Source organism: Marmota marmota, unplaced genomic scaffold (genome assembly GCF_001458135.2).
Source record: "Marmota marmota marmota unplaced genomic scaffold, marMar, whole genome shotgun sequence".
Lineage (NCBI taxonomy): Eukaryota > Metazoa > Chordata > Mammalia > Rodentia > Sciuridae > Marmota > Marmota marmota.
Genome location: NW_026000153.1, coordinates 786,646 through 812,626, shown reverse-complemented (window position 1 = coordinate 812,626; position 25,981 = coordinate 786,646). Strand labels below are relative to the sequence as shown.

The following is a 25,981-nucleotide window of genomic DNA, read 5'->3' as shown; positions in this document are numbered from 1 at the left end:
TTTTTTTTTTTTTTTTTTTTTTTTTTTTTTTGTAGATGGACACAACACAATGCCTTTATTTTTGTGGTGCTGAGAATCGAATCTGGGTCCCGCCTGTGCTAAGCAAGCGCTCTACCGCTGAGCCACAGTCCCAGCCCAAAATTACTTTTCTTTTTTTAAAATAAATAAATATATATATATATATATATATATATATATTTAGTTGTAGATGGATACAATACCTTTACTTTATTTATTTTTATGTGGCGCTGAGGATCAAACCCAGTGCTTCTCATGTGAGGCAAGCTCTCTACCACTGAGGTACAACCCCAGCCTTTTCTTTTAAAATGTGGGGATACATTAGATAATGTCTAGTGTTTTCTTCTTCATGGTACTAATAAGCCCGGAGTTTGATTTTAATGGAATTTACCATTTGTGAAGATAGTGACTTGTAGATTTTTTGAGAGTAGGAAAAGCAGAAATTTCAACAGTACTAAATTCTATGCTGATCACTTTGCTTCAAGAATCACCTATGGCCAGCTGTGGTGGTGCATGCCTATAATTCCAGTGGCTGGGGAGGCTGAGGCAGGAGGATCACGAGTTCAAAGTTAGCCTCAGCAATGGCAAGGCACCAAGCAACTTAGTGAGACCCTGTCTCTGAATAAAATACAAAATAGGGCTGGAGATGTGGCTCAGTGGTCAAGTGCCCCTGGGTTCAATCCCTGGTACCCACCCCCCCCAAAACAAACAAACAAACAAACAAACAAAAAACCACCTAGCTTATTTCATCTTTCTCTGCACCAATGCCACACCTCTCCCAATTATTTTGAAACAAATTCAAGATGACAAGCATTTTATATCCCTAAATTATTTATTATACATCTCTAAATGATAAGGACTTCAAAAACTATAGATAGTACAATAGATTTCTTGATTTAAAAAATTAGTTAATTCACTATTACATATTAAAAACCACACTAATTCATTTATCAAATATTCCAGTTTTTTTTTTTTTTCTGGTTGTCTAGTTATTTCTTTACCTTTGTTTTAGTTAATTCAAATTGGGATTTAAGTAAGTTCCCTACATTGTAATTGGTTGATGAGGCCATAAAGTTTATGTGTGTTTGTGTTAGATGGGGTCTTGCTGTGTTTCCCAGGCCAGTCTCTAACTGGGATTGAGGAATCCTCCTCTCAGCCTTTGGAGTATTGAATAGCTAGACTATGGTGCCTGGCTGGGTCTCTTCTCTTTTAAAAAATCAATTTGTTAAAAACTTTAGGTGTGTGTTTGTACAGGAGTTTCCAGGGTCTGGATTACTCAGGGGCACTTTGCCACTGAGCTGCATCCTCAGCCCTTTTTATTTTTTATTTTGAGATAGGGTATCATTAAGTTACTGAGGCTGGCCTTGAACTTGGGATCCTGACAACAGCCTTCCTAGTTATTGGGATTACAGGCATGTGCCACTGTATCTGGCTGCTCAGTGTTTTTAAAGTGTCTTTAAATATTGTTTAGTTGTTGATGGAACCTGTATTTTTTATTTCTTTATTTATATGTGGTGCTGAGAATCAAACCCAGTGCCTCACTCATGCTAGGCAAGCACTGTACCACTGAGCTACAACTCCATCCTACTGAAGTGTCTTTTAATATGTATCTTTGTCATCAGAGGACACTGTAGGTCTATAGACATGATCATTTTCAGGACTAGTCTTTTGTTCTTGTTTTGGGTGAACGGAATAACCCCGATCCTTACACATGATAAGCACATGCTCTGCAACTGAGCTGTAGTCTCAGTCCCCCCTTTTTACTTTAATTGATAAATGTGATATAGGTGAGAAATGGAAAATTTTTAATGTGTTGGCTGAGCTTTTATTTACTAATGGAAGTAATGGGTTAATGTGGGCCAGTTCAAGTTTAGGGAAATATTGAAAGAGATGGGGAAGTATGTTGCTTTAAGTGAAAGGTTTTTCTTTGTTCTTTGGTATAAACATACATGATCCATTTCACTAGAAGGTAAGAGTTTATTAAGTAGGAAAAATTGCTATTAGAGCTTGGTAAGGTAGCATTGCATCTGTATTGTGATTTTTGTAGGGAAAAGGGTTATTTGCAAAGTCTAGTTCGATTATATCTCAGAAGAGAGTTGTGTTGCCTAGGTGGACATTTGAATCAACCTTATCTTCCTTCTTAATTTTCTTGGCACATGAGTGTTCTTTAATTACATGAAACAGAATTTCCATATTGATTTTTCTGGTGAGCAGTAATGATTGCTTGCTTATTTTATTTGCTTGATTATATAAAACATTAAAATTGCAAATGTAAAACATGTGGGCTGTTAAAACTACTTCTTGGAAACGTTCTTCACACTTTCAGGTAGTGAGATTATTGTAGTTTTTAAAGTTGATGAGAAGGTGGTATAATTTGATAATCAGCCACAACTTTCCCACTTACAAAAACACATCCAAAGATCTGCCTTGGATATGAACCACATCTACTTAGCAGTAATTTGAAATAAAAAGTGTTATGTGGAGATACTCCTATATTTGAAATAGAGCAATTTTAACAGTTTTGTCAGCTTAAATCTCCTCTTTTTTCAGGTAGAGTTAAATTAGTGATGGCTATTTCTATGTGGAAAATAAATATTCTATAAAAAAAAAAAACTTGGCTGCTTGATCTTTAAGTGTCTTTGACAAAAAGAAATAAAACATAATTAGCCTTGCCAAGTTTTAGGTTAGCTCTGTTCTCCACATAGATGAAGATAATAAGGCATGGAGTTTTTTTTTCTTTATTATTTTTGGTTCTTTAGATTGAATCCAGCTCTCTCATTTTACCATTTCTTTATGGTAAAAACTTATCAACCATAATGACAGTGCATTGTTATCCCTCTTTAATGATACATATATATATGTAACTATATGTAACTATATGTAACTATATATATGTAACTATATATATGTAACTATATATATGTGAATTTACATGTAATCTCAATTTTATAGTAGCCAAATTAAGAAGTAAAAGAGGGCTAGGGATGTAGCTCAGTGATAGAGCGCTTGACTATCCTGCATGAGGTCCTGGGTTCAAACCCTAGTACCACAAAAAGAAAAAAAGAAAAAAAAGAGACAAGTGATGGGAGACTGAGGCAGGAGGATCGCAAATTCAAGGATAGCCTTGGCAACTTAAACCTATCTCAAAGTAAGAAAGGGCTGGGGATGTAGTTTAGAGATAGAGCACCCTGGGATTAATCTCCTCCAATTCTGCCCACCCCCCCCCTGCAAAAAAAAAAAAATAATAAAGATTTGTACAACCCAATACATGTAAAGTAGGAATCTTTGAACATGTGAACAGTATAATAAATCAAGAAATTTTGCTGTTTTTGGTACTGAGTTTCAAATCCATTTTGTGTTTTACATTTACAGAACAACTTAGAGTAGACACATTTCAGGTGCTCAGTAGTCACAAATTGAAGATATATGGTTTTTAAAATCACTATTAAAAATGTTGGTATTTACTGGAAAAAAGTGTAATGTAATGATATTTATAAAATTTGAACTATGAAATATGAGAATGATTAATTTTCAGTGTGATAAATACCTTAAAGATTATATATATCTCCTTTATTCACTGGTTATCACCCTAGTTTTTAAGGAAGTTGTGTAATTTGCTGTATTGTGTTAATGTTAGACTTTTCAAAGAACTATATGTGTGAGTCATACAGGCAATGAAGCTTTTATTTAAATAGTAACTTTCTCTGCTGTTAAGTTACTGGTATTTTTGTGGTTGGTTGAAATACTGGTGGTGACTTTTGTTGAAAGGCACATTTTTCAGATAAAATCTCAGTGAAGGCTACAGAAATCTTTTGCCTATTCAGGGATTAAGAATTTGTATACTCTTCAGGTTTTTGAAAAATATTAAATTATTTCAATTTTCTCCCTAGTACTGGGGATTAAACCCAGGGATACTATGCCACTGAGCTACATCTTAGCCCTCTTTATTATTAGTATTATTTTGAGAGGGGATCTTGCCAGATTGCTGAGACTGGCCTTGGATTTATGATCCATCCTGCCTCCACCTCCCACGGTGCTGGGATTATAGGTGTGCACAACCTCAGCCAGTTTAAATGTTAAAAAGGAATTATATTAGTGGGATACTATGTGATATGTCTATACATGCCCACATTGTGTGATGTTTAAATCAAGTAAAGTTTACCTCCTCATTTACCATTTCTTTATGGCAAAAACTTACAAAATTATTTTTTCTAGCTTTTTGAAAAATCACATTGTTGTTATCTGTAGTCACCTTATTCTTCAACTGTAAGTTTTCACAGTGTTCTGTCTTCCCATCTTGCATGTATCCTATGCAAGTGTAAGAATTTTGACTATACCCCGGCTTTGAAGGAACTGTTAGTCTCTCCAGAGAAAGATGTGGTAACTGGAACTATAGATCAGTGTTAGAGCATGTGCTTAACATGCTTGAGGCCCTGGGTTTGATGCCCCATACCCCCTCAAAAAACAAAAAAAAAAAAACCAAAAAAACAAAAAAACTGAAGACAATGACAACAACAACAAAACTAAAACAAAAACTGGGCTGGGCCCCCTGGTGCATACTGTAATCTCAATCTCAGTTGTTTGGGAGACTGAAGCAGGATGATTGCAAGTTCAAAGCCAGCCTCAGCAATTTAGCAAGGCTCTAAGGTACTCATTGAGACCCTGCCTCTAAATAAAATACAAAATAGGGCTGGGGATGTGGCTTAGTTGGCAAGTGGCCCTGAGTTAAATCCCTGGTACATATATACAGAGAACTAGGAACAGTGACATGTACCTGTAGCACCAGATATTTGGGAGATGGAGGCAAGAGTATTGCTTGTGTGTCTAGTAGATGATTGAGGTAAGATTGGTCAACATAGTAAGACTCTGTCTTTGCTGAATTTTTTCGTTTTCTTTTCTCTCTCTCTCTCTCTCTCTCTCTCTCTCTCTCTTTCTTTTTTGAGGTGCGGAGCTGGGGGTAGAATTCAAGGCCCTATGTATGCTGGGCAAACACTGTTCCACTGAACTGTACCTCCAGTCCTACTGAGACCCTGTCTTAGAAATGATAGTGTATGAAAGTAAGTATCAGTAATAAGAGTAACACATATAATGTGTATCTTTTCTTGGGCTCTACCAGTCCTGGCTTCAGTTGAATTTCCATCCTTATATTTATGGCTGTCCAACTTCTACAAAGCTGAAGATAATAAGGCATACAGTTTATTTTTAAATTTTTGATGCTTTAGATTGAATCCTGTTCTCTCTCATACTACGCACATACTCTACCACTGAATTATATGCCCAGCCAAGGTGTGCAGCTTTGAAAGATAAATATATTTCTGTTTTAGCTTAGGGGATTACAACATGCATGTTGTTCCCATGGAGATCTAGGAGCTGGGGATGATGGAAGAATCACCTTAAATTCTCACTTAAAACTGTAATGTTAAGGGACTGAATAATTGCCTATTTTGAATTGGGCAATCTGTTAACCACTGGAGTGTATAACACTGAATAAGATAGAAGTAATTTTTCCCTTAGGGGACTTGTCTTGTTAATTAGATCTCACTGTCGTCCACTCCACCCCTACACCCAGTTTAAATCAGTGTGTGTACAAGTATGTGCATATGTATGTAGTCACATTCTCCTCCCCTATCCCGAGATTTTATTTAAGGAAGTCTGTGTTGGGGGTCCTAGAATCTTCACTTTAAGCAAGCTTGTGGTGATTCTTTTTTTTTTTTGGTACCAGGGATTGAACTCAGGGGCAATTAACCAATGAGCCACATTGCCAGCCCTTTTTATATTTTATTTGGAGACAGGGCCTCGATAAGTTGCTGAGGCTGGCTTTGAACTTGTGATCTTCCTGCCTCAGCCTCCCAAGATGCTGGGATTACAGGTGTGAACCACCACACTGGACTCATTTTTCTTTTTTGATGGAACCCCTTTACCAGTGAGTTACATCCCCAGACATTTTACTTTTAAATTTTGGGACACGGTCTTACTAAGTTGCTCAGGTTGGTCCCAAGTCCCTGGAATTACAGACATGTGTGCCAGCTCTTGTGATGACTTTAATCAAATGTAGGCTGTCCTTAGACCACACTTGCAGTGACTTGCTTTGTAGTTGAGGAGACTGCATACTGTCTTTTCCTTTGCATGAATCTAGTATTCAGTTTACTATAATCTGGCATCCCCCTTTAACAATTACCTGGGGCCTCTGTCAATCCAATAGATATGATTCAGTTTTTCACAGGAATCTACTTACTCAATCTCAAGATTGCTGTATATCCTTTCTATTTTTATTGATCTTCCTTAAGGCTGACTTAAAATGTGTGATTTCTTTTGCTGGAATGTAAAACTTAGGGGGAGCTGATGGTTAGACTATAATGGATTATTTCCCTTTTAATAATTTGTTTTATTATAAAACACAGGAGCTAAAAGAAGCTAGCTCCATGATTCTACCAGCCAGAGTTTATTGCTGTATGTTGTTGGTGCTGTGTCTCTCTTCCTTATTAAGTTTGGGGATATGTGTATGCGCGTGTGCACACATGTATGTGAAAAACTTTATCCTGCTCAAGAATATTTTTTATTGCACTAAAACTCATTTTTAAATGAGATTGTATTCTATGTTCATTTTTGTAATGTGGGGGCTATTTTTTTGTACTGGGTATTGAACCCAGAGCCTTATGCATGCAAGGCAAACGCTATACTACTGAGTACACCCTTAGCCCTCGAATGTTTGGATTTTTTTTTTAATGCATACTATCATGAAATGTGTTCATTATTCTTTCACATTTGTAATGTCTCCATTGGATTTTGTTATATATATTATAATTTAGTGAATCTCTTTTTACCTGGGTCTCTAGATTCTTCCTAGTTTTCCCTGTTTATAAGATAAATCTTTGAGCATGTTACATAAGGAAATGATGTAAGAATGAATCCTTGAATTATAGGTAATACCTCTTGTCAGAGGATTTGGTAAGACATTGCCAAATCAGCAATGAGGCAAAGTTATACCAAGTAGCAGTGGTCCGTTAATACTCCTACTTAGAGTATTAACCTTCTCAACATTGAAGTTGATTTTTTTTAAAGAGCTAATTCTTAACTGTATAAAATAAGAAGGGATAGATATAACTACCTTGTAACAGTATTGTATTTATCCAAACTGAACAAATTCCTCTGGGGCATTTGAGCTGGAATAACGGTTTGTAGCCAGTAGGGAGTGCCACCAAGTGGCAGGTCAGAGAGTCCACATTGTACTGCTCTTCGTCTCTACATGGTATGGCTTTTTATTTGAGAATGAGCAGTTCAAATGTAGACCTTGTATTCCAATCCTTGGCATAAGAAAATTAGGCAAAGAGGAACAATATACAAGTTAGGCTTGTCTTTCTCCTCCTGCATTCAGGCTTGTTAGCAGTGTTAGCTCACTGTCTGAGCCTCAGTATCTTTCATCTATGAAGTGGGAAAGAGTCCCACTTGATTCTTATAAATGTTGGTAGAAAGAAAGGGGTGAGACAGAGAAATAAGATAAAGAAAATGTACTTTCAATACTTGAAGTTGATTTGAATGAAAGGTTCCAAGGCTTGCGTTGGAATTTCACATGAAATAACTAGATTCACAGTAACTGAATGCCTGTGTATACAGTTTTCGTAAACTCTCAAAGCAGAGGAGTAGTTCAGTTTTTAATATAATTGTCTTCCTTCTTCCTTTCTTGGTGTAAATATACAGGTTGAGTTGAGGTTGATGATCTCTTATTTGGTTGGTGGTTTTTTGGTTGGTGTTTTTTTTTTGGTGGTGGTACTGGGGATTGAACCCAGGGCCTGCCTTATGCATGCGAGGCAAGCACTCTACCAACTGTACTATATCCCTAGCCCGAGGATCCCTTATTTGAAGTGTTTGGGACCAGGAATGTTTTAGATTTAGGACTTTTTAAAATTTTAGAATATTTGTATACATACATAATGAGTTATCGTGGGTAGGGGACCCAGGTCTAAACACAAAATTTGGTTTTCATATATACCTTATATACATAGATTGAAAGTAATTTTATACAATATTTTCAGTACATTTGTTTTGACTGATCCATCACATGAGGTCAGATGTGGAAATTTCCACTTTTGGTGTCGTGTTAGGTGCTTAGTGCTCAAAAAAAAGAAAAATTAAGATTTTGAAGTGTTTCAGATTTGAGGTTAGAGATGCTCCACTTGAATAACTTTGTCCATTTAATTTGAATAGTAGATTGTAGTATGTAAATTATGACTGTTAGGTTTAAAGCCAAGAGGTGGGCTGGGGATGTAGCTAAGTGGTAGAACACTTGGGTTTGATCCTCAGCACCACATAAAAATAAATAAAGATATTGTGTCCATCTACAACTTAAAAAAAAATTAAAGCCAAGGGGTAAAGTGAAAATTTTGCTTAGGATTAGCATATCTTTTTACCTTGAATATAACTTGCAATTTGTTCTTTAAAAAAAATACTTTTTTTCATTTATTTTTCATATGTGGTGCTGAGGATTGAACCTAGGGCCTTGCACGTGCTAGGCGAGCGCTCTGCTGCTGAGCCACAACCCCAGCCCGCAATTTGTACTTTTCACTGAGTTTTTTTGATGTGGTCATGTTGTTGGTTGGATTATAAGTGAAATCGGTAAGACTTAGTATGGTTAAGAGGACACACTTCTTCAGAGCCAGAATGCCCAGAGGTGGATTCTGACCCTGTCACTAATAAGCTTGTGTACACAAACAAATTAAACTACTTCTGGCTTTGTTTGCTACTCTATACAATTCTGTGAAAGTTAAATAAGAATAAACAAAGCTTTTTTTTTTGTTTGTTTATATTCTTTTTTACGCCTGTTGTCAATTTTACCAGTGGAAGAAAAGATGGAAATATCAAAGACTTTCAGTAAAACCCTGGTAACCTAAAATTTGAATTAGAAATAATCAGCATTAAATGCATGTTTTATTTTTGTTCCAAACAAATTGCATTTCCTAGCCCTGGCTTTGAAGCAATGACCAATCCAATAGGATGAACAACTCTAGTGACAAGATTATAGGTTCTGTATACTTCTAGTATACAGAAGTATACTGTATACTTCTAGTGCTCTATAGATAAAACTGATTGCAGATGGGGGCAAAGGATGTAAAAGTTTAACCTGAAATATCATAGCAGAAAGCAAAATAGCCCTCAAATTGTAGTCATGTAGAAAGATGTCGGAGGCAACACAAAGAGGCCATTTACTGGCCAAAGATGGGGGAGGTTGAGCATCAAAAAGAATTAGAGCAATAGGTTAATATATACAGTATTTATGAGTCTGTGATTTCATGAAACAGAAAAAAACTAAAATACTTGATTACCTTTGGACAATGCCAGGACACTAAGTTATATTCTGAAAAGAAAGAATGATGTCTTTGGATCTTTCTTTCTTCAGTACTGGGCATTAAACCCAGGGATAGTCTACCACTGAGCTACATCCCCAGCTCCTTTTATTTTATATGTTGAGACAGGGTCTTGCTATGTTGGTCCTTGCAAAATTGCTGAGGTTAGCCTCATCCTCTGAAATAGCTGGCATTACATGTGTGTGCCACCACATCTGGCTCCTTTTTAATTCTTCTTTTGAGACAGGGTCTTGCTAAGTTGTCTGGGCTGGCCTTGAATTTGTTACCTGTCTCAACCTCCAGACTTGGTGGGATTACAGGTGTGCATCACTGTGCCTGGCTGGACTCCTTGAAGTTGAGACAGACGAGGATTTGTCCATTAAAGGACAATTAAATATTAATCAATTGAAGGAATTGTATTTGGTGTTATTGAGAGGCAGTGGAAACTGTAGCAGTGGGGCTTTGTTGGAGGACGTAGGTCACTAGAGGCATGCTTTAGAGGGCATGTGTCATCCCTGGCACCTGGTTTACATGTGCTCTTACTTGCTCTCTGGTTCTTGGACACATTGAGAAAGCAGCTTTGCTGTACCATACCCTTCCGCCTTGATGCAATATGTAAAATCCAGAATTAGATAATAGGATTTATTACGTGGGATTACCAAATAGATGGCAAGAAAACAGAGTAGGGAAACTCTTGTATTAAATAAACCTAAAAGACATGTCAGTTTCATGCATATAGGCATCTTGAGATATTGATAAGTATTTTTTCCAATTTATTTATTCATATCAGGCATTTGAGAATAAACATTGAACATCTGATAACAAGGAGTTTCTGGTAATCTCTGTTAGGTACAATAGTAGATTTGTAGTTATGTTGAAATAAGATCCTTATCACAGTTACTTAATTTATTTCAGCATGATCTGATATGTAAATAGGACATGTTGGCCGAGCTGTAAGTATAGAATCAACAAGATCCAGATAAGTGATAATTGAAGCTGGTAATGGATATATGGATGCTCATTTTACTAGTTTTTCTAATTTACCAATTTGAAAATTTATAGAAAATCAAATTCCATCAATTAGTAAACTTTGGTTTGGTACTGAGGACTGAACCCAAGGGCACTTTACCTCTGAGCTTCATCCCCATCCTGTATTTTTTATTTTGAGACAGGTCTTGCTAAGTTGCTAATGGTCTCACTAAATTGCTGAGGCTGTCTTTGAACCTGTGATTCTTCTGTCTCAGTCTCCTGAGTGATTGGGATTATTAATGTGAGCCACCATATTCAGCAATTACTAAAGAACTTGAAGATGCTCTTTAGAATCTACATGAGCTTCTCTATTGGCTCTTTATCTTGTAATTAAATCTGCTTTAATAAATAACTTATTGAATTTTTATGGTAACTAATATTCAAGCATGGTTGGGCATTCTGTTTTATTTGTGGTGCTGGGGATGAACTCTAACATCTTCTGCATGCTAGGCAGGTGCTGTCTCATAGAGCTATACTCCCAGACCCACAGTAAGCCTTTAAAAAAATAATTTTATCTGTTAGTCTGAGAACTTTAATCCCATTTTTCCCTTATGATTCCAAATGATTAATTAATTTATAAATAGATTATGTTGGCTTTTTTCTTTAAGTAATGCAACTACTTCAATAATTCAGTTTTTTTCTCCCTCAAACCTAAGTGCAGTAGTTGTTTTTCTCACTTTTATAAGCTGCAAGAAAAACCACTGGAAATGTTTCTTGGTGGCGGATCCATGAATCTTGTGATTTTTTTTTTCTTTCCCTTCTATGTATTATAACAGGTTTTATCAATAGAGTGCTTATCAGGTGTCAAGCACTATTCTAGACTCTGAATGCAACAGTGAGCAAGATAGTCTAATTTACTCCCTGTTGTTAAGGAGTATGCAGCCTGCTTATTTGTGTTACAGGTGGAGGTGAAACACTATTTTGTTGATGGTTGAATTGAGCTTTAATAATTTAATAATGTAGTGGAAACAGTCAATTAAAACATCAATATTTATTGTCTTGACTTTTAAATATTTAAATCAAATTTAAATAAAACCTAGTTCTAAAAGCTCAGGTGGGAGGTGGTAGAGAAGTGGGTGATAGTGTTTAACAGTATACAGCCAACTTGATAAGCACAGGTGTGGGGTAGAGTTTCTCAAGTCCTCTCCATAGCAGAAGTTCATATTTTTGTGCTCTGTGAGTACCATTTATGCCATAGGTTGGTTCGTTTTCATGTTGAGTCTTCTGGCTTTTGTATTGATAAGAGTGGAGCAGAGGAATCAGGTAAAATTGTGAGATTAGTTTCTGGGCAAATGGAATTCTAGATGTCAGAACACTAACTGTATGGAATTAGTTTTTATGTTTGTCTAAAATGGAACTTGAGAGAATCAGATAATGGAAACTGGACAACCATTTAAGGGAACTAGTTATTCTGGAGTAACTTCAAGTAAATAAATGTTGAATGTACACTTTGAAGAATAAGTAGAAATTCCTTGGAAAATAGAGCTAATGGATTCCTTTTAATGTTACAAAAAGAATATCTTATTTAAAGAATTTCCTGAAAGCCCTGAGAAGTTGATATTTGATTTTATAATATGAATAATCATCTGCTAATTGACCTCAATTCAGCATGTATATTTATGTGTTTTTTGGGAAAAGTTTTGTACTCCCCAAGTTGAGTTTAATAGGGGTGAATACTTAATTTTTTAAAACTATGCTTCCTATCCTTATGGTGTCAGATGCTTGATTAAAATAGATGAGTATTTGCATATGTGTAGCAAATGATTCTTATATCCTTAGTTACCCTGAGTAAATATTTACATAGTGTGAGTAACTTTTATGTCAGCTAAAATAATATATAACAGTTCTGAAATCTGTATGTTGGAACATTTTTTTGTTAGGGTGTACTTTTAAGCTTTTTATAGAAAATTAGTCCCTGTTCCACAGTATTTACAATTATGAACACTTGAGTTATTTTTATACAAATCTCAAACTAGTATTTAATCTGCAAATTCTAAGTAGATGGTGTTTTTTTTAAAATTTTTTTTATTGTTTTCCTTCCTTAGATTGATACTCCCTTTACCATTTCTTTGGTAGACTGCTCCTTGATGGTTTGCTTTGTTTTGCTTTGTCATAAAAATGATTTCATAGTGGTTCTCCCTTTCCTTATCCTTTTTATGATTGCAAATAGGGTGCCCCTGAATTTGGTTCATCTATATTTTCCTTGACATTTCAGATGAATAGGTAGCAGCTGCGGCATTTATTCTTTTGCTTTGGGGGAAAGGGAAGAGGCAAAGAACTAGTCTGTGACTTTAGTGTAAACTGGTGTTTTGCTGTGGAACTTGAAAAACATGAATTATTTGACCTGGAAAGGGAAATTCACTGTAGTTTTAAAATTTTATAAGTTGAAGAAGTCTAATTTTTCACTTGATGTCAAATTCCATTGTTAGGGTTTTTTTTTTGGGGGGGGGGGTGGTGGTGGTGGTGCTGGGGATTGAACCCAGGGCCTTGTGCATGCTACCAACTGAGCTATATCTCCAGTCAGGGTGTTTGTTTTTTAATATTTTTTAGTTGTCAATGGACCTTTATTTTATTTATTAATACATGGTGCTAAGAATTGAACCCAGTGCTGGACACATGCTAGGCAAGCGCTCCACTGAGCCACAACTCCAGCCCCCTGTTATATTTTGTTGTTATTTTTATTATTTTATTTTTTAAGATGATATTTAATGTGGTCAGAGAGGCCTGATTCCACAAAATTTTTATTGGTTTTAATAGATAACTAAAACTTTTTACTTACTTCTTACTACTAAGGGGCTATGGGTATGTGGCATCTCTAGTACAGTCTCACATAATTGTATGTGTGAATGTAGGCATTTGGATTAAGGTAGGGTTTCTTAACATTTTTCTCTACTATGGACTCTTGGCAATCTGAAACCTATACACCTCTTCTTAGGATCTTTTTAAATGTATGAAATATATAGGGATTATAAAGGAAACAAATAACTTTGAAATACAGCTAGCAAGCTTTTTTTCCCCTAAATATTTATTTTTTAGTTTTAGGTAGATACAATATCTTTATTTTACATTTATGTGTTGCTAAGGATCAAACCCAGTGCCTTGTGAATGCTAGGCGAGCACTCTACCACTGAGCTACAACCCCAGCCCCACAGTTAACAAACTTAAAACTCAGTAATATTGTGCTTAATGTTAAGTAACAAGTTCTAGCAATCTTATTTGCATCTTACCGCAGTAAGTAGAGATGATATTTAAAGATTCCCAACAACTTAATGTGACACGAAAATATCTGATTTATATTGATATCAAAATTACATGTATTATAGTTCCATGATTTATTATTACATTCATAATTGAAGACTGTTAATTTTTTGTCAGGGGGTAGTGAAAATATGTGATTCTCACAGCTTGTTCCCAATTTTGAGTTCCCTTAATTCTATTCATGTCTTGGCTGTGATCTCAGAATAAAAACATCTGGACTTTGTGTCCTGTGAGGCTTAATTTTAGGAGAAAGTGTTTGAACTTTGAATGTAGTCATCCAACAAAATGTTTTTCAAACATTTTTTTCTGCTAGTTTTAGTGACTTTTAAAATATCATAATAACCCAATAATGCCAGATCCCCAAATGGTCTCAATATGCATCTTGCAATTAACTTTTTCATTGAGCTACATTTTCTCATTATATGTTGGTGTATAGTTAATAAGATATTGGTATTTCATACAGTTTCTAAACTTCCATGTTGGCTGTTAATAACATTTGCTTTTGTGTTTTTCTTAAAATTTTTTGTTTTAATTCTTCTGCAGGATTCGGAAACTTCAGATACGAAATATCCCGCCTCATTTACAGTGGGAGGTAAGAATTTCTATATTTGAATTTAAGATCCAAATATCAAAGTCTACTGCTGTTAGTTTTTTCAGGGGTTTTTCTCCTTCCTTCAATTCTCGGGTATGCTATAACAAAAATCCTTCTCTTACGGCCTGTGTCTTGATGTGAGTTTTTCTTCCTAATGATATGGTATATCTTTTACAAATCTGTCTTGGAAATTAAAAAAAAAAAAAAAAAAAAAAGTTGACATAGTCTTGAATCACCAGGTTATCTTCCTCATTCCATCTGGACAGGATCTTGTTGGTTTGAGTTTTTCCTAGTGAGTTTGTCAATTGTATTGAACTACGAAGTTCCCTCATAGCAATTTTTTAAAAAGATGAGTAGTGCTACCTTCACTTTACTTTGAAATGTTATTCTGCTTCCTTTTGCTCAGATGGTGGCACTGTAGTGATGATGTATAAACACAAACTATGTAGCAGAGTTGAATAGCCTGTGTCAGCATCTACTAAAGCATTGTAAGGATGTCATGGTGAGAATTTGAGGCAATAGTAGATGAAGAGATCAAAGAAAATGTCAGTTGACTCTTCCAGATGATGGATTCTGCAAGTTCTTAAAACCTGCCTTAGAGAAGGTGCTGCAGGGAAACTTCTCAGCTTTTATGTATTTCAAATATAAAAATCAAAAAGTAACTAGTTTTGTGTGTTTCAGATCAGTCTTCTGAAGTGACTTGTGATGGGTCACTAAACCAGAGCACTTAGAAAAATCAAAGTATGATTAAAAAGGTTCTTTGGTGAGTTGAGGAATGAAGGTCTACAGTTTGATTCCCCCAAGGTCCCTCAGTTGGTGACAAATAATTTGTGCTCAGAATGTTTTAAGCAACGTTTATCTTCTGAATAATTTTATTGCATTTAAGCTTTGCAGGAAAGGATTAGTTTTTTGGTATATGCTAAATGTTTCAAGTTATTCTATGTATTAAAAATAAGTCACTGCTTCCATCTACAAAGGATAAAAGATTAAATTCCTACATTTTCCTGTTTTAGATTGTTTGCTTGGGGCATTTAGTAGCTTGGGGATTGGGTCCCCAAATCTGCTGTCATGGTATCAAGATTAGCAGTTTGATACCCTTATTTGAGGATGAGCCATATTAAATATGTTTTCAAATGTGATTTAGTATGATATTCTGTTCAAGAATTACATGTAATATAATGTACTTTTAATGAAATAGTCTAATAGTTGCAGCCAATCTTAGATAAGTTATTAGTACATTAGCCTTTCTGCTATAGGCTAATGGCAGAGTTTTCTTTTAATTCTTTCATAGTATCTATTCAGATTTGTGGCTTCTCAAGCTTTTCCCTCATTCAGGGTAAAATCTAAGTAAGAAAAGCAAACCTTTATTTGCTGAACTTAATTTTTCTTAACCTTCATTGTTTGTTTTACCTTCTCCATAGTCCTTTGAGGTATCACCAGTTGGTGACATTTTCATTTTCAAATGGGAAAATGTGGGCAAAAAGATTAAAATAATTAAGGAAGAACACAGAAAAAGCTTGCATCTAGATTTTGGAACTCTTCATCATTGATCTCCTTTTAAACATTTATTAATTGTTTGATATATTGATCAACAAAAGGAAATTTATTAAGGACCTGTTAAGAGTGGGATGAACTTGTGTTTCCTTTTATTGAAGACTTGAGTGAATACCATTTATTATTTCTTTTTGGAGAGGGGCCACTTTATATATCATTATTTATACCATTATAGTGGGTGTGCTGGCTGTCTTGGGCCTAAGCCTTACTGTAGACTGTGGTAATTTTGCACTTAGAGTTCCAGATTCCTATTACAATGGAAGGATTAGGCTTTGAATCCACTGATTAATTTTAGGATCACAGAAAGAGGAACAACCAGACATTATGTACCTCCTGACTTGATGGAGTAGAAAATACATAGCACCATAGACAAAATATTCTTGCCTCAAAAAGGGGTTTGACTGGATTCTGTTTTCATTTAACTTGGATTTTACAAGAAATATGGATGTTGGAGGGACAGATTAAATGATGCCTTAAAGAAATAAATAGCCAAATTCAGAATGTGGGACATTCCATAGGACAAATGATACTGTTTTGCAGATAAGAAGAGGCATGAAAAAGGAAAAGGGACTTAATAAGATTTAGGAAGTTAAAAAAGCAAGCACTTGCCTTTAGTGAGTTACTTGTGAACAGTGTAAATAGGCCTGTGGAACAGCTTGGAGTACCTGGAAGAAGCCTTATAGTGTTATTTTGTAGGAAACATTGTAGCTTTGGGGGTCAGTCTTGAAATTATATCCTGGCTCTGCTACTTTCTAGTTGGGTGGTCTAGTTATATGATTTCTGAACAGGTTTTTAAAATTCTTTGCGCTTCATTTTCCTCATTTCTAGTGTAGCCTCCTCATTAGGTTTCATTGAACACTACATAGGATTATGTGAGCTATAGCTCTTAAAACAGTGCAGTGCTGAGAAGAACAGTTTACAAACAGGAGAGTGCATGTCCTCTCTCTCTCTCTCTGCCCTCCTGCTTCTTAGTCTCCTAGTTCTTTCTATCTACAGAAACTGACAGGGAACAGCTGGGAAAGGTGAACAGTGCGAAGAGTCCTACCTCAGCATCATAAAGCCCAAGAGTGGATCTGCAGTTGAGAGCTTAATGGATACTAATAATTTTGGTACCCAAAGTTCTAACCTAGAAGTGGAAGATGACCCCTCTCATCATTCTGCTGGTCATCATAAGCCATTTTCTGTGAGGTCACTGCTGGGACTACAGAATCTGGGACCATACAGAAACACATGTGAGATTACAGTGCTGCTTTAAGATTTGTAACTGGACAGTTAACTTTATACCACTGTTATCTTTACTTTTGTCATCATCATCTTTATTACTGTTATTCTGGGGATAGAATCCAGGGCCTCACACATGATAGGCAAACATTCTACTGCTGAGCTACTCTCTCAACCCCACTTCTGTTTCTCATCATCTTTAAATGACCAAGTATTGAGAAGGGGACTCCTCAAGTTCTCTGGGTAGTGTATCTTGCATACTGTGTGCATTCAGCAAGTGCTAAATGGTTTCTAACCATTTAGTTTTGAATGATGGTAAGTCATTTTTGGACACTGGATTGACCGAATGTTTCCCTACCCAAGTGTTTATGGCAGATAAAGATATGATATGAGGAAACTAATTTTTTGAAGGATCTTCTGAGAATTAGGAAGGTTTGTTTGTCACCAAATGTGTGGAATGTAGATGGGAAATTGGAGAAAACTTTATTCTTTACACTTTTGCCTGAGGAACTTGAGTAGATTTGTAGTCAGGCCTGCGATTCACACCTGTAATCCCAGTTGTTCAGGGGGCTGAGGCAGAAGGATTGCCAAATTGAACAACCTGGACAACTTAGACCCTGTCTTGAAACGAAAAAGGCTGGGGATAAAAATTAAAAGCTCAGTGGTAGAGCACCCTAAGTTCAACCCCTAACTACCCCACCACCCAACAAAAGAATCGATTGTTGTATATGAAGGGAGCCCCTCCTTCATTAAACACCATGCTTGGGGCAGGGGTGATAAAGGCCTAGTAAAATATTTAACTTTAAACATGTGTGATGGTCCTTTTTCTTTCAGCCTACTCAACTTCTAAGTGGGTCCCATTTTCTAAATTTAAGGAATATCTTTCTTTATATTAAAAAAATAATAAAAATAAAAACTCAAAATTCTAGAAAAAAGAAAAATTTTCTCTAATTTTATTATCTCACTATTATTAGGAATCTTTATTATTCTTATTAGACAATAAGTACTCAGTGAAATGCCTGAGGCCATACCACCTTTGAACTGTATGACCCATTAACTATGTAAAGTCATAGAGTAACTAAAGAGCAACACTCTTGGGGTCAGTGACAGAAGTTGATAGAGTGATGTTTCCAGAGTTCAGATTTAGGGAAAACTATGTGAGGTACGGGTGGTCACACCTGTATTGTAAGATTTTTAACCCTGATGTTGCCCATGACTGAAATGACTGTATTTCCAAGACAAAGATTTGAATATGTGGCCTGACAAGTACTTAATAGGGATGCATTTTATAAAATCTTCTTTTTGCTGGAAAATACAGAGTGTTCTTTGGCTTTATCTCAACACATAGATATTTAATTTTTCCTGGATTTAATTGAACTTGAAAGACAAATATGTTAGGAAAAAATTCTGAAAGGGTTTCAGCACCGTAAGTTTTTTCTTCAGTATGTGTTGTGTGGTATGATTAAGGAAGTGAAAGTTGCCTTTTCGGCCCAACAGTGGAATAAAGGGGGCTCTTTATAGTTGAAGTATATTCCGGGTATATACAGGCTGATGGTTTGGGCTCTGCTTCTTGACATGGGAGGTAAGCAACTGGTATACTAACAATGAAACACCCAAAGGTCCAGGTGAAAATTGCAGTATAAAATATTGCTTGCTGCCCCCACCCCAAGAGCAGAGTTATCTTAATCCATTTTGTCCCAGATGTGGAACATCTGTAAAACCTTAAATTGAGCAACAAATGTTAACCTATTGAGTGCAAATATTGAAAATTTGGAACTTAATGGGTTAATGATCTTTTAAAAGTCTTTTTGGTGCTTCTTTCTGTGCTTGAAGCAATTTTTGCAACTAAGTGGATTTTATAGGAAATCTTAAAAGCTTCTTCTTCTTTAGGGCCCTAGAATTGCCCTAACAGAATACTTCCGTATTTGACGTTACCTTTAAATCCAGAGCCTAAAAACCAGTTCAGAGAAAGTTGACTTCTATAGTATTAAAACACCCTTGGCTTTCTTTTTACAGTTAAAAACAGTTAATTCTTCCCTAGTGTGGTGTAGGGAGTGTTACATGAATATCAAGGTGTCCTAGGAAAGGGCAGCAGAGTCTTCCTGAGAGTCACCCTCACATCAGCCACCCACTCTGGCTAAAACCCTAGGGTACTGGAAAGATGCCCACATTTCAGGCCAAATCAAAACACATGTTCTATATAAGGTAGAAACCTTAGAGAATGATCATCTTCATGTGAGATGAAGCAAGTACTTATAATGAGAGATTATGTCATCCACGCTGAATTTAGAAGATTACTTAACGAGGATGAGTTGTAGAGGTCATGAATTTATATAAGATTAATAACGGCTTCTTAAGGTTGGTAACATCTCAAGGATGTCTATTTCCTGTCTATGTGAACTCTGACTATGGGAAGAAAAGACTGACTGCAGAAGACCTCCCTTCTAAGGAGATCAGGCTATACTATTAAGAGTAGAAATAGCAATGTCAGTAAGCCAGGGTCTGGCAGAAAAAGGGAAACTGAGGGGGACCTTATTTAAGAAAAATAAGGAAAATAGTGATGCCACGTTATCTATTTTGGTGGTGGTGGGGGGAATAATACCATAGTTAATATAAAATAGCTTAGAGAGGAAATCCAGAGAGAAGACTATCTTGGGTTGGGGTTCAGTGGGGTGACTTTCAAGTGAAGAGATTAGGACGGGGTCTATGGAGGACGTTGCCATATATAAGATAGGACCTGTCATTCTTCTGTCCAAGTGCAAATTGCTTTTAAGTGCTGTGGTCAGTTGTTAGCTGTTTCATGATGGTTACAGGAATTAATGCTAGCTAGAAATTGCATGAGACAGAGCATTAAAAAGATTTTTTTAAGTGGTAGATGGATACATCCCTTTATTTTATTCATTTTTATGGGGTAAAATTTTAAGGATTGAACCCAGTGCCTCACATGTGCTAGGCAAGCACTCTACCACTGAGCTACAGCCCCAACCCCAAGACAGAACATTTTAAGTAAAATTGATAATATAAAGCTGACAACATGAAGTACTTGAACTCAGTCAAACAGAAAATGTGTAAAGGCAGTTGAGTTGATACAAACCATGAACCAAGCCAGAAGTAATGGAAATCACTAATGTAAAATGTTAGAAATAACACATAAAGATTGAAGGATAAGTTAGAGCTCTAAATAAAGCAGAAGCTGATAATAACTGGGTATGTGGGTGGTGATTTTCTTCACAATGGCCTGACTTTGATCACATGACAAATGACAACACTGAGTGCTTGGGTGCTAGATACCAGATTGACCTGTTTTAATCTTCACAATAGTCCTATGTCCCCACTTCACAGATGAGACCACTGATTACACAGATGTGGAGTAACGAAAGTGTCCAGGTCATGTGGTGGAGGAGGTCAGAGTTTCTGTTCTGGTTTTTGTTTTTGTTATTTTGGTAGCACTGGGGATCAAACCCACACTGACACCTGGAGGCAAGTGCTCCACCACTGAGCTGCATACCTAGCCCATAGTCAGGTTGCTCTATCAGGAAACTTCCAGCAAAACGTAAGTTTCTCTTTCTTTCGGTTATCACTAATTTGCTTTCAACATGATCCTGAAAGTCTGACAGGGAACCTGACAGAAATGGCCAGGTCTGGAGGAAAGACTCTGGCTTTGAGTGATGAAGGAGTGATGAGTGTCTTTGGAAAACTCTGGTGTTTGGGGAACTGTGGACAGTAGGTATTTTGTGCATGATTGCTCTGGGGTGGGTCAGACCTTTCATTCTCAGAAATCATCTAGTGACTGGCATGCAGGAGAATTCCAGTCTCCCTATGACAGGCATGTGAGGCAAGTATTTCTGGTTCCTGCCTGCTATCTCCATGAGCTTTCCAAGACCTTGTGCTGTGATCCTTGGACATTTGTTTTCCTTTTGTACTTCTGTAGTTGTATGTGTTTTCCCCTCCCCGAGGTGATCTTGAAGGTCTTCTTGCTTTTTATTTAAATGTTTTATTATGAAAATATCAAACACAAAAATAAGCTAATGAAGCCCAGTTACTACCATTGTAAGTATGGGGGGAACAATCTTGTTTTATTTGTACATCTATACTTGTCCCCCTTTTCTAGATTGTTTTGGAGTAAATCCTAAACATTATATCTCCTCATTATTAAAGACTTTGGTATGTATCCCTAAAAGATACTCTGTCTTATTTACTAGGACTGCCATAATAAAATAACATAAACTGGGAGGTTTGAACAACAGAAACTCACTGTATCATGTTTCTGGAGACTCAAGTCAGGGATGCTCGGTTGTCTTCAGGTGGGCCTCTTCTCAGGGCTATGAGGGAAGGAGTTGTTTGAAGCTTCTCTCTTGGCTTTCTGATAGTTCCTTGGATTGTGGCAGCACAACTCTGATTTTTGTGGTGTAGCCTTCTTGCTGTGTCTGTTGCCAAACTTCCCCTTTTGATTAGGACCAGTTATGTTCACCCTAGTAACCTCATTTTAACTTAATTTGCCCCCATAAAGACTCTTCAAATAAGGTAATATTTGGAAATACTGGGAATTAAGACTTTATCATGAATTTTTTTGGAGAGCACAATTCAACCCATAAAAGTCAGTCTCTGTCTATTTTGGTACCAAGAATTGAACCCAGGGGCACTTCATTGCTGAGCTACATCCCTAGCCCTTTTTGAGATAGGATCTTGTTATTGTTGAGGATGAGTTTTTACTTGCGATCCTCCTGCCTCAGTCTCCCAAATTGCTGGGATTGGAGGCATGTACCACCATGCCCGGCAACACTTCTTATTCTGAGACAGAGTCTCACTAAATTCCCCAGGCCAACTTTGAACTTGGGATCCCTTTACCTCAGCTTCCCAGGTTGCTGGGATTACAGGCATGCATCATGCCTGGCAAAAATTCGTTGATCTTTTGGGTTATTCTGTTGCATATCCTCTCGTCAATAGCCCCCCACCTGCACCCTTATTTTCCTCCATGTGCTACCAGGGATTGAACTACACCCCCAGCCCTTTTAAATTTTTGTTTTCAGACACAGTCTTGCCAAGTTGCTGAAGGTCATAAATTGCTGAGGATGAACTTGCAATCCTTCCAGGCTCAGCCTCCCTAGTCACTAGGATTACAAGTGTGCACCACTATACCCAACCCTTCTGCTCTCCCACCCTGTTCCTTTAAGTTGGTTTATTCTGTATAGTGTTCCACATTCTTATTTTGCTGAACTATATCCATATGTGGTCACTTAACACATCCCTCTGATGCCTGGTGGGCTTGGATTATACACAAGTTTGCTTTTAGTTTATTTTGACAAGACAAAAGGATATATAGGTGGTATATATTCTTTAATTAGGAAGTAAATAGTGTCTGTCTCCTTGTGATGTGAAATGTCATTGATCATTGCTTAGATTTCATTATTGTGTGCTTGCAGGAACTAGTAGTATTTGAGCTCTACCATTTCTTCATTTATTAGTTGGAATGTATTTGTAAGGAGGAATTTGTCCTCAGTAGTTGTTAGAATACTCTGAGGTATAGTTTGTATAAAAGAAATGGGACAAATGCTTGGTACCCTCCCCTCACCCCTTAGGGTGTGTTGGCATTCTGGAAGGATGGCAGTGAATTTGTGTATAAACTACAAGCTCATGGGTTTAAATATTATTAGGTTTCAGTATTATTGGAATCATTCTCAATGATGTTTACATTATCCTGAGAGGACCTTGCTAGCTTCAAGTTAGTGTCAGTGTTCTTTTGATGCCACCTCAGTAGTTATTAGCTTCCTTAATTTTGTGGTACAAGAAGCCCCAGGTTTATCTTGAATCTTCCTGTCCCAAAAGACTAGGGTTGGCCCTCTGCTCTGCCCTGGCTGCTTTGGAAATGGTGTTGAAGGTCATTGTGTGATCATGCTCTTGGGAGATCAAATCACTGCCTTTTTTTGTGGTTCATTTTTGTGTTACGTTTATGCCCTCAGTTCCTCTCCCTGCAGATCTTCTCAATCTTGGTTGTTCTTCTCTAACATTCTGTGGCATGTACTTTTCTAAGTGAACTTTTCTCTGTTTCCTTTTAAAAACCATCTCAAATTTCACTTGTCTCCTGCATTTTTGTTTCTGCATGGAAAGTAAACGTACTTTGGTATCTTTTAAACTTGAGGTATCTGAAACCAAATTTCTTTTCCTCTCAAAGTATTGCTTTGCCTTCTCTCTGAACTTTAATACTGCTGAAGTCACACTGGCTTGGTCTTGTAGTCCTCCTCTCCCTTCTGGCCAAAGGACACCAAGTGTCCTTAATTGCTTCCTCTTTGATGCTTCCTTTGGTCTTCTTTCCTATACCCTTGGCCACCTTCCTGTAGAGGAGTCAGTCTTAACTCAGCCTTTTAAAGGTAGCTCATATTTTTAAATGGAGAAACTAGCATGTAGATACAATCATTCATAAGGGGTGATACACAGGCAGCTTCTGCTTCGTGTGTTCAAGCTTCCGCTTCATGTGTTCAAGCTCCTATGTTTAGGAGGTGCAGGGTTGGCAGTTTTGGGGTTCTGTGTTAGTGCTAAATTGTGAAGCTGTTCTTTAAATTTCACAGTCTGCATATGCGTTCTGTAACTTAAGTGAATATACTCAGTCCTTTCTATTTGAATTATGTCAAACTATCAACAACACAGACTACCTATTAAGTGCTCATTGTAAATGGAGAGATCTTTTGTTTCAGTAGTATTTACTAGCAGTCATGGCCAATCCAAGAAGAAATAATTGGTAAATAAATCTCTCATCTGTATTTCAGGCAGAGCTCTGGGGAAGGCCCTAAACTCCCGGTCTCAAGAGATCTGCCTTAGCCTTTTAAGTAGCTGGTACTACAAGTGTGCACCACCATGCCTGGCTGGGCAGTGTTTTACATGATTCTATACTTCTTCAAAGTTCAGGTTGACAATTAGTCTTAAGTGTGAATGCATGCATGAAGACTAGGAGGAAGAGAAGTTAACTGCTTGGGGCTAGGAAATTGGGTAATTGTTATCCAGACACTAGTGCTCTGTGGCCAGTCGACAGAGCACGCTTTAAAAAGCCTATTCTAAAAACATTTATTTATTTATTTATTCTGCATGGGATTTTTATTGTTCTTTCCAAATTCGTGGAAACTTTCAAAACACTTACCTGTACACTTGCTGTTTTCTGTGGCCAAATATATCCTAAGTGGGAGAAGGAGAGGCTCAATAGAGAGTGGACTGTTCACTGGTATATCCTCAGTGTGGGGATTCACTTGGCACATTTTGAAAGAATGCATAGCAGAATAACAAGTCAAATAATAACCCTATACCTCATCTAGAAGGACAATCAGATTATTTGGAAGGAATCAATCGTAAATCACATAGATTACCAAATGGCATAAACTGGGGGTGGGGGGAGGCAAAAACCAAAAGTCCCCCCAAAAATTTGGTGGGATGAAATTGAAGTTATGAATATGAGGAAAAAAGGACTCCATCTTCCCTCTTCCTTCATACGCTTTCCCTCCATTTTCTGGTTTTTAATATTTTATTTTTAAAAACAATTATATTTATACAAAGCTACTAATTTCATATGTAAAGACCTTTTTGTAGACATAGTTAAACAGAGAGCACTTGAAATGAATCAAATGAGAATTTGGGTCCAATTATTGCCATGGTATAAACAAGTAGCAGATCAAGCTAAGTAGATATGAATAATATCTTATTACGTGGATATTCCATAATGGTTTATCCATTCTTGTATCCACGAACATGAGATTGTTTTACATTTTGACTATTGTGAATAATGCTGCTGTGAAATAGGTGATCTAATATCTATTTAAGACCCTGCTTTCATTTCTTTGGAGTACATTCCCAGAATTGGAATTGCTGGGTGTTATGCAATGGAGACAGGGTCTTGCTAATTGATGCCTGGGCTGGCCTTGAATTCTTGGGCTCACTTGATCCTCCTTCCTGAGCCTTCCAAGTAGCTGATACCACAGGTGCACACACTGTGTCTGGCTTGCAATTTAAGTATTTTTAATTTTAATATCTTTCAATGCTGGGGCTAGAACCCAGGGCCTTCTGCATGCTAGCTAAGAGCTCTACTACTGAGCTACAACCCCAGTCCCTATTTTAGTTTTTTAAGAACCACCATAGAAGCTGCACCATTTTACACTTCTACTAATAGTGTACTGTGTTCTAATTTTTCCATATCCTTGCCAATACTTATTTAGCTATGCTAATGGGCAAATATTAATTTTTGTTTTCCTTTTGTTGGTTTTTAATATAGAGAAATGTTTGATTTTTGTGTATTGATTTATATCCTTTCACATTCCTAAACATTAGTTCTTAAAGTTAAGGATTTGCTACTTAGATAATCATGTTATTACAAACAGGCAGTTTTATTTTTTTCCTTTCCATTCTTTTTCTTTTCTTGCTGTAAGCATTGACTAGGACCCCAACATCCTTACTCTTTTCTCAATCTTTGTGAAAAAATATTATCTTTGCTCTTACATAAAAATGTTAGCAGATTTTCCTGTAGATGTCCAGGTTGAAAATATTGCCTTCTTTCTATTCTCCATTTGCTGATAGCCTATATGATCAATGAGTGTTGGATTGTTTCTAGTGCTGCTTCTGCATAAACTGATATGATCATGTAATTTTTCTAGGCTGTTATGATAAATAATATTTTACAAATATTGAATCAACCTTGCATTCCTACCATGTAAACTCTACTTTGCTGTGGTGTTTTACTCTTTTCATATATTGCTTGATTCAGTTTGCTAACAAATCAAGGACTTCTCTATTCATGAGTACTTTTTGTTCTATTGTCTTTGATTTTTGTTATCATGGTAACAACCTCAAAATATATTGGAAGAGGTTGGAAATACAGGTCAGTGGTGGAGAACTTGCCTACTATGTGTAAGACCCTGGGTTCAAGGCCCACCATCATACAGAAGGAGGGGAAAAAAGTTTGGAAACTGTTTTTTTTTTTTTTTTTTTT

The 25,981-nt window shown here is 36.6% G+C and overlaps 1 protein-coding gene across 1 annotated transcript in view; it reads left to right on the top strand.

Moving 5' to 3' along the window:
• Nucleotides 1-25,981, top strand: part of Igf2bp3 (insulin like growth factor 2 mRNA binding protein 3) — a 143,653-nt gene that overhangs the window by 33,660 nt on the left and 84,012 nt on the right. Inside the window, exon 3 of the mRNA XM_015490123.2 lies at nucleotides 14,190-14,238. Within this exon, the coding sequence (XP_015345609.1) occupies nucleotides 14,190-14,238 (49 nt within the window). The remainder of the gene's footprint in view (nucleotides 1-14,189; nucleotides 14,239-25,981) is intronic.